General features: G+C 37.1%; 1 protein-coding gene across 1 annotated transcript in view; it reads right to left on the reverse strand.

The window, feature by feature from the left end:
* zfyve16 (zinc finger, FYVE domain containing 16) overlaps positions 1-10,200 on the reverse strand; it is a 29,832-nt gene that overhangs the window by 6,866 nt on the left and 12,766 nt on the right. Inside the window, exons 5-10 of the mRNA XM_017489183.3 lie at positions 5,220-5,396; positions 4,878-5,023; positions 4,358-4,568; positions 1,663-1,785; positions 1,387-1,542; positions 1,065-1,289 (exon numbers count right to left, since the gene is read on the reverse strand). Coding sequence (XP_017344672.2) covers positions 1,065-1,289; positions 1,387-1,542; positions 1,663-1,785; positions 4,358-4,568; positions 4,878-5,023; positions 5,220-5,396 — 1,038 coding nt within the window. The remainder of the gene's footprint in view (positions 1-1,064; positions 1,290-1,386; positions 1,543-1,662; positions 1,786-4,357; positions 4,569-4,877; positions 5,024-5,219; positions 5,397-10,200) is intronic.

Below are 10,200 nucleotides of genomic sequence, written 5' to 3' on the forward strand. Positions count from 1 at the left end.
GTGAAGTCCATGCCTCGATGGGTCAGAACTGTTCTGGTGGCACAAGGGGGACCTACACAACATTAGGCAGGTGGTTTTAATGTCATGGCTGATTGGTGTATATGGCACCATGAATGCCTTTGTATATACTGGCCAAAATACTGGCTCACAAGGGGACTCCCGGTCTCCAGAAGTGTGGCAGAAGACGAATATTCCAGCATAATAATGATCCAAAGCACAATGCCAAAATCATGCAAGAGTTTCTAAAGAAGAAAAAAGTGAGAACTATTACCTGGTGCCTGAGTTGTCACCTGATTTGAATCCAATAGAACACCGTTCAAAAAAAATTGTCTCTGAAGAATGGCAGATCATCTGCCCAGAAATTTGTGCAACACTGGTATCCTCCATGCTGAGAAGGATTAGAGGTCTGTCATCAAAAATAAAGGTGGACATATGAAGTATTGAAAAAATAAAAGATTTGAATCTCAGTAATGAAAAGTGTACTGACTTTTGTTGCTTTGAGTTTCCACTTTGGGGCCTGTATATATAATATAGTAAACCAAAACTGTTAGTTTTTATTTTACATAAGAGAAAATACCCTACTGTTCAACTTAGAAGTAATACAATTACTGTAAGGTGATACAATTTTGAATCTTTTGACATTTAAGTGATATTGCACAGGGTTGTACTCACTTCTTTTGTCTACTGTACATATTAAATTGTAGACTGTGAAATTGAGAAGCTCTATCCGTATTTCCTTCTCATATTTCCTGTACTTAGTGTTCATGAAGTTACTTACTATATATACAGTATTGTTCATCATAAATTGAATGTTACCACATATGTTTATCAATTGACTGTTACTGTATAATGTTTCATAAAGTGAATTACAGTATATATTGTGTTCCTCTATATAGTTCTTTTAATGAAGTGACATTAGCATTCATAAAGTGACTATTCACAGTAACAGTGTTCATAACAGTGATTGTTACTGTATATACTGTAGAGTGTTCATAATTTGCAGAAGTGATCCAAGATGTTGGTTAATTTTAAAAGGAAAATCTTTGAGAATACGTGAGACTCACCACTACATTCTGCTCCCATACTGAGTACTAAGCGGAGGGGGAACACTTTGGCCCAGGGTACCTCCAATTTATGAACGAGGACTCCAAACAGGAAGGAGCTGTGAGGTAGGCCAAGACCCTCCGTAGGCTGAAAGCTCAGAGAAAGAAAGAGGAAGCCACCATGTTCCTTACTGCCCAGAAAACTGTCTGCAAACGTCACATTGCCAAGTTCCTCAATATATTTCCCTGTAGTCAAAAGAGGTCATCAAAAACAAAACTCAGAAAGAGAACAGAAGCTGTAGAAACAACATTCTTTGTGCTCCGACAATTGCGAATAATATACCCTTCTGAGCATCTTGGTATATGTTTACATAAAGACTGAAGATGTCTTTAGGCACACTGTTCTCTTCAGGGAGACGCTCAATAATGAACGCCAGTTCTCTCTGACCGACTCCCTTAAGACCGTTAGAGCTCAAACACCAGCACTTCCGCCCACAATCTAAAACACAAATTCACAGTTTCAAAAAAATTTAAACAAAAAGAACAAGCATCGTGAGATAAATAAAGCAATCGTGTATTCTGAGATATATTTCATTAATTCACTGCTCAAAAGACATACATGCAGTCAGCTTCACATTGACCAAGAGGTTGGCATTGAGCACAAATGTCAAAGGTCTCGGACCTCCTTCCTCTAAAAGCAGCATAATCTGACAGGAAGCAGGACGCTCCTCCACTAACAAATCTGCAACAGGGAGTAAAGTTACATGTTACCATGTATTGTATAGTACTTATTATTTATTAAAAAAAAAAAACCTTTACCTGTCTAATCAGTTCAATTCGATTAAATTTTATTTGTATAGTGCTTTTAACAATGGACATTGTCACAGAAACATATAAAACACAGGATACAGATTTTTAGTGTCTGAATTTATCTCTATTGAGCAAGCTGTTGGTGACGGTGGCAAGGAAAAACTCCCTAAGATGATATGAGGAAGAAACCTTGACGTTATTACCATCTGGGTAACATAGGATAGTGTGAAAGTAAAAGAAAGTTCATTATATGAAGTCTGTTTGTTGAACTAGTCCACTGTTCACTAAAGGAGACTTGAGTGCAAAATTATACGTGGTAATTGCAGTCCTAAAGCCATAGTAGTAACCGTAGTCCCAGCAACCACAGTGAGAATGTCCATGTGGAATTGAGGTCCAAAACCATTCCCATGGTACTTCAAGAGGTACCATCCTCATCAAGCTCCAGGCTGCACTGCTTGGAGTCATCCACAGTCGCAGGATGTAGCCTCCAGTTGATGCAGTGATCAGTGTCTGTTAATTTCCTCTTTACATTTTGCACTTAAACAATGACTTATCTTCTTATTATATCTTATCCTATCTTTTAGCTTACTGTTATTAATTCAGATATACAATATATGCTATAAGCCTATTAATCTATAGGAACACATATCTACACAATGATGTTTGTTTCTATTAAGGATGCATGACTGCTGATATTGGTATAAGTATTGATAGGATACCATGCTCATTTACTCATAATTAGGGATGCACCGAATGTCGGCAACCGAAATGATTCGGACAGAAATAGCAAAAAAAAAAGGAAAAAAAGAAAAAAAAAGCATTTTCTGTCAGGAGTATTCTGTCACGTCGTGAGACGTAAGGGAGTAGAGTATGGAAGCAGGTAAAGACGTATTTATTTAAGGGCAGGCAGACAAATCCAAATCGTAATCCAAAAAAATGAGTCAAAACAGGCAAAGGGAATCAAAGTCGTGGTCACAGAAAACAGAGTCAAAACACAAAACAAGAAACATGAACTAGTACTATGGACTGGGAGTGGAAAAACCAGCGGGGACTAAATGAACTAATCTATAGTTTAAACTAACTAAATCTATCAAGGAACATAACATTAACAACGTATCTTACTATACTATATCTACAATAATACTCCGCGAGGTGTACAGGGACGAAAGCGGTATATATCCCCAATATAATCAGCCATATACAACCGAATACAAGCATTTTTTGCACTCTTGTCAATGCACTTTTTTGTTGAGTGTTACATTCTTTCAGCAGTCAGTTATAGGCCTAACATAGGCTATTCAAGGGGGGCTCAAAAATGACCACATCAAAATATTTTTATTTTACTCATTTATTTATTTAAAGTTATATTGTGCCTTGTTGGTATCCTATACCTGCTGGAATGAAAAAAAATGTTCAGTGTTAAATATTTTGAAATTGTAGTTTTTGTAATTGATTTTTTTCTTTGAAAAGCAAGACAAAATAGTAAAAAGCACATTCTGACTATTTAATTTATGCAATGGTGAAAAAATGGCAAAATAAATGGAAAAAACGCGAAAAAATGTGTTTGGTATTCAGTAAGTTTGTCATTATATTCGGTTTCGGCCAAAAATTTTCATTTTGGTGCATCCCTACTCATAATCACAAAAAATGCTCTGCTACCAGATACCACATGATACTATGGGGGCTTTCAGATGGCAGTTTATTCCAAAATAGTGCATGGTTTGTATGAAAAATCGATAATGTGAAAGCTGTCGTGCAGACCGGGAATCGCACAGCAGTACTGAACAAAAGACTAACTGTAGGAAGTGGTCTGAGTTCGGTTGAACCGGAACTGTGCTGCGATAACTGTGAACGCAACTTGTACTCTGGTCCGCACTTGTTCAAGAAGCAAAGTAGCCTGCGCATGTGTTTTAGCCGATGACGACATCATTAGGTTCCACAACACACGTGTACCATATTAATTCCTTACAGTCAGTCTCCTCAAAAAATACTGTTTGCGAGGATTAGAAAGCCACCTTCTCCTGGTCATCTGATGAATTATGCCATGTGACGCACATAGACATGTGTCGTTCACTCGGCTGCACATAATTACAATTTTGTAAAAAAAATGTAATGTGGTGAGCCACTTAGTGTTCTCCATGTGCGTTTGTGATGATGTAAGAGGAACGCAAATGCACCCGGTTTCGATAGAATCAAGCAAGTCTGAAACTAGACCAATGCTAGGATTGGGGGGGTGGGGGGGGGGGGGGGGGTGGACAATCGCACTCGGGTTTGGACTGCAGCAAGCGTGCCCAGTGTGAAAACCATGTACATGTACCTGAAAGAAGTGGTATCCATTCATCCCTAGTTTCAAATATAATTGGCCTTGGGTCAAGTATAATAACACTGAGTGTATTTCATATAATAGCGACATTTCTAGTATAAATTATCAAAACATACTGCAATATTACTGTTTTAACTACTGATGTGAACACACAGAAGGATTATAAAGTAGCTGTTCTCACCCCCTTCATCTTCCTCTCCTGTGGTGATGAGCAGTGGTGGCAGACCATCATCATCATCAGGCAGGAGACTCTGAGCCCGCTGCACACAGCTACCCAGGCCACAGAGTAACGCAAAGTCCCAGGGCCCACTGAGTGCCTTCCTTGGTGTCTCTGAACCAGTCTCAGAGCTTTGTGCCGACCCCTCATTTCCTTCAGGGAATTTGCTAGTAGGCTGAGGAAGATGACACAAGCAGTTCAGATAGATCAGCAGACAACTGAACCTTTTTCTATTCTGCTGCCAGTGTGACCTGGAAAGTGTGTATGCTTTTTTATTTATTTATTTTTTTAAACATAGCCTCTATCCATATAGTTTTCTAGACACCAAGGTTACTCTGTGCCTGAAAATCTGTGCCATAAAGACAAACAGCTAGTGTTTATTCTGGTAATACTCATCAGTGACAGTATAAAACTATGACCACTAATACCTTCAATAAAATGAACCTTAACTTAGACAAATATATTACTGCACAGTTTGTTTTACCCATACTGTGGGAGGGTCTGGCGTAACAGGGCTGGACTCCTGAGAGGATCTCCGTGGCTTTATGGAAAGCCTAGTGGTATCTGCCACCTCGCCATTAGGCAGTATTCCATCAGCAAACCAGACATGCTTCTGTTCTCTCGGGAATCCTAGCAAATTAATAATAATAATGTACATATAGATTTAACTTACCATGAATTTGCCAAAAATGAAAGAATCAACCTGATCTTAGCCCAGATTATATGAAATGTTTTTCCTCATACTGAGATGGGGAGAGCCAGTTAAGACACAGCTGTTAAGCACCCTCAAAACTGGCTCACTGAAGCAGGATAGAAGTGTGCATACCATCATTACCAGGATGTTTGAGAACAGAAACTGGCACCATGACGGTGGGGGGTGGGGAGTTGAGGGTGCCTGCTGCTCGAGCCTGCTGCATGGGAGGAATCGTGGAGCAGTACTCGGATGGGATGTTAGGATTTGGACTAGGCCCGGTAGGGCTCATCATTCTCTCAAGGGCCTGAGCTGCAAAAATACAAAACCATCAATCAAAAACACACTCTGGGGATGCACCAATCCCACTTTTTTCATTTCCGTGCCATACTCAGTGTTCGAATTTAGGGGGAATGTGAGGGGTGGCATCCCCCTCGCTGAAAAAAAATTACAAAAAGAATCCGCTCTGTAAAACCACCATCCACCCCACCACCCCCTTTAGATTAATATTAATATCGTATTATGTAAAACTTAAGTCAGGTTTTAGTCCCTAAAGTGTTGAGCTATTTTCTTATGCCACTGTTTAAGCAATCTGCACAGAAACCACTCAAGCCATCGCTAATAGCTCGACATCAGCACTCAAGCCACCATTAATGGCTCAGAAGCAGCACTTTTGATGGAAATTCTGGCTGTTTCTATCCAGTTATGGGATACATACTGAATGTGTGACTGTGAGGGACTGAGAGATAGCAATTCTGAGTGAGTGAGTGAGTGAGTGAGTGAGTGAATGAGTGAGAGAGAGAGAGAGAGAGAGAGGATGCATTCCATTTGGAAATTATCACCTTATTCCCTTTGAAGTTTTTACCATCCCCTGTGAGAGCTTTGGAGTGCTGAAAATTGTGGGGCTCAAAAATAATGGTAATTTGGAACTCACTTTTAAAGTTATTTTTTTTAATTAAAAACTCTGTTTAGAATGACTTTAGAGCATGGCAATATTGATTTGATTATAAACCCTTCAAAGTGCCCTCCAAAGGCATCGTTCAGGTCTTTTGGTAGATAGGGAGAGTGTGTGTATGTTAGAGAGAGAGAGAGAGAGAGAGAGAGAGAGAGAGAGAGAGAGAGAGAGAGAGAGAGAGAGAGAGAGAGAGCACGTCTGGTGCTCAGTCATACAAGACTACAGTCACATACATTATTAATGATTTTCATTACAATGAGTGATCCAAAAATGATTATTTATTATCTAAAAAATGCAATCTAAAAAATTGTTACAGCCAGATTACAATTGCTGTTGTTTATTGTTGTTTATCAGCAGCACCAGATTACATTTCAGCAATGAGCTACCCAACACTGCTGTATAGGAAGTACATATGATGCTTGGTTTAATTATTTGGGTTAAAAAAAGCAGAGCTAACATTGGTTAATATGTATTGACGCCAACAGAATTCAATAAACTATTCCATAAACAGGTCTATAAACTTAATAACAATAAAGATGGCTTAATATAGATATTTCACTTTGACACAAATATTTTAAACAAAACAATTAACTAAACACACACAGTTACAGACAGTGCATTAAACTGGAAAACCATAGCAGACCATGGCATGTGATTATACATTAAGTAAGTAAAAGTTGCTTTTGAGATCTAGTGCCAGAGGTGGCATTCATAGCTGCTGACTCCAAAGTGCTGAGTAAGCCTCGCCTTGCGGTATATTGATTAAGCATCATAGAACCTCATCGACTCGATCACGTTGGCACCAGTTCTGATGAGAATGAACACGTAAACCATCAGTATAAACAGAAAACACAACAAAACAAAGACACTCAAATGACTCTTGATGATGATGATGGCAACCTATGTCAGACACACTGCATGTCCTTCAATCTTTAAATCTGACTGTCCTGAGCACAACCAGTGGCGGAAGACGTTTTGCCAGTGACAAGGAGACTTCAAGGAACTTGTGTCATAAAGCCTAGACAGTATTTATAAATCTACTTGGCTTTTATATGATTAGCAATTTACCTTACCTTAACTATGACTCTGAATTTCCTTTCATCTTAGTCATGGTGTGCGTGTTCAGTTCAATCTCCCTGAAGCATTTCAGCCTGAACTCAGCAAGGGTTGAGAACGAGAGAGAGAGAGAAAGAGAGGGCAGGTATTCTGTCGTCTCAGAGTCTCTTTCCAGATGGTGAGTGGCCCACTTTCATGCGATCATGCCGTGCTCCTTTCTGTCCCGGATCTAACCTCCACAATAACAATCATAGTCCCACCTTCCTCTCGCCATCAAATACCTGCTAAGATGGACGAGTCTGTATTAAATGGCTGTCCTGGACTGAGAAACGACCGAAAGGAGCAGAGGGAGGTGACGTATGCCTTCCTGTCCTGACGCTAAAGAGGAGGGTGAGAGAGACTGTGTGTATGCGTGTGTGCGTGTGTCTGAATCTCTGCCCAAAGCTGAAGCAGAGAGTCTGCGAGCACTGTGCATCCCAGGTGGATCTATGCCACACACAGTCAAGGACAACTAGAGCCCAGAGGCACCAGCCAGCAAATAAGTCTCTCTGATTTTCTGTCTTGCTCTCTCCCACGTGCCAACACTGGTTATCAAATGTGCAAATGGACCTGTACCGACAGAAACCTTTTTGTAGACTCCACCTGACCTTATCAAAACAAACAAACATTCTTATTCACGACTACATTTTCACTGCACACAATAAAATGTTTCCTGGCTAACCAAAAGGGATAGGTTTGTGTTTACCATAATCTATTCTTTGTATCAGTTAGCAAATTAGCAAACTAACAAATTAGCACAGGCTACAAAAAACATGTGCCTTATTGAAGCCATCAATGGCCTACCTAATGTTCTTGTATGTAAATTAATGAATCATTCTAGCAACTACAAATAGGGCTTGGTAATCAACGGCATGTGCCGCATTATAGGATCATTCTGCCATTTGTTTAGGTTCTTTGTTTATATACCTGTTCTCTCTTTTACACACACAATGCGTTTTGAAGTGCAAGAGTTTGATTGATGGTGTGTAGAGTAGTGACCTGGATATGCTACTGTATGTCCTCTTACATTTCCTGAATTTTTTTCATATCTATATGTGTATCTTAAGTGTCTATTAATTTACATAATTTAATGTAGTCCATGTAGAAGATGAATAAGTACAGAAGACTCAGAAGATCTACAAGATCTACAAGAAGCCAAAACACATTCGTTGAAACAGATGCATGGAGTTACAGTGCCCTCGTTTTTCTCCACAGTACCCTAGTGTGCGATTGACAATTAACATAAGTATATATGCTTAAGCATGCAGGTATATATTTAAGCATTAAATAAGCAAATATTAAGATAAGGGTGCAGTATTCTGTACACTTAATAGTTTACTGTTTTATTAACAGGAAACTGTTGGCCATGTATTACACTTGACAGTTTATTAGACTAAACAAATTGTGATTTACATAAAAATCTCAGTAGATGTTGACGGAACCCGTACATGTTGGGGGTTAGAGACGTGGGATGATGGGGAAACCTTTTGCCTTGGCTAAATAAGCATCCACATCAGCATACAATTTCAATTCTCTCCAAACTTCAAATATGAAATGTTACATACATAGGGAATATAACAATGGTTTTTACATTAGATATCAAAGAAATCTTATAATCTAATTTCATTTAACTATGTCTCAGTCGCACAAAGTGATATATATATATATTGATGGGGATGTTTTTGCCATTTTCTTTAAAACTACTGGTGTAAATTCTATCAGTCAAAATACATTTGTATTTGCTACGTAGATTTTACAGTTTTATAAAATTAGGTATTTCCATACAAACCACTGAAAGGCAGAAAAAGTCAATATAGCCTACAGAAGCGTTACTGTATACTGTATTTTACCTCTGAAACGTTCCTTTCTCTAGATTTTAGGTTCATATTTATTTAATATTTAGGTTCTGTGTCAAAAGCATGATCAAATACAAGATCTGCAAACTATTAAGTATCAAAATCTAACAGTAGATGGAGCAAGTGTACCAAAAGAAATAAATAAACCAAATCTATAACTCGCTTGTTCTTAGGAAAGAACTGGACTTGTTTCTATGTTTCCGACTTTTGTTACATTTTAAATTCAGTTGTCAATTGAAATATACATCTACACAGTAATCTGAGCCTTAGCCAATGAAATAAATAAACAATAACAGTAAAGAACATTAGATATCTGCTATGACTGTCCTGGAGAGGAGGAATAGATTAAAAGGTTTTTTTATTTTATTTTATATATTTCCACAGAACATATCAGTCAGCAACATATTAGAACACTGGAAACAAATAGTTTCAGGTATTAAGAATAACTTTACATTTTATGAAGAAATATCATAATTTGATGATACACTTTATTTCAGTTTCATTTTACCACCTGTAGTCATGTTTTTCTGCCACTGATATCTAGCAAAAAGGTTGTTATATTTTTTGTGTGCGTGAATTACCTGCGTCTGCGCAGTATCTCTACTTATAATGATGTTGTGAGTTTAACTGTATGTTACTATGGTTACAGTTGTTTTTAGGCAGCGTATTAATTGAGAACGGTAATTAAAGTGACTCGAAGTACCCGTGCATTCAACCGTCTGAACGCACACCTTCCAGCCACTCAGAATCGAGTATTCAGACAGACATCAATGTCAACAGTTATATGTTTTTATTATATATATATATATATATATATATATATATATATATATATATATATATAAAATATATATAAAAATATATATATATATATATATATATATATATATATATATATATATATATTTTATATATATTTTATTATATATATATATATATATATATATATATATATATATAAAATATATATAAAATATATATAAAATATATATATATATATAAAATATATATAAAATATATATAAAATATATATATATATATAAAATATATATAAAATATATATATATATATATATATATATATATATATATATATATATATATATATATATATGTATATGCATGCCATACTTTAAGTTCTAACAACCACTGAGCATATTTCATTGGGTTAAACATTCTTTGAACAATGTGCTAATGCATGTTTAAAATAA

This window comes from Ictalurus punctatus, chromosome 16 (assembly GCF_001660625.3).
Source record: "Ictalurus punctatus breed USDA103 chromosome 16, Coco_2.0, whole genome shotgun sequence".
Classification (NCBI taxonomy): Eukaryota; Metazoa; Chordata; class Actinopteri; order Siluriformes; family Ictaluridae; genus Ictalurus; species Ictalurus punctatus.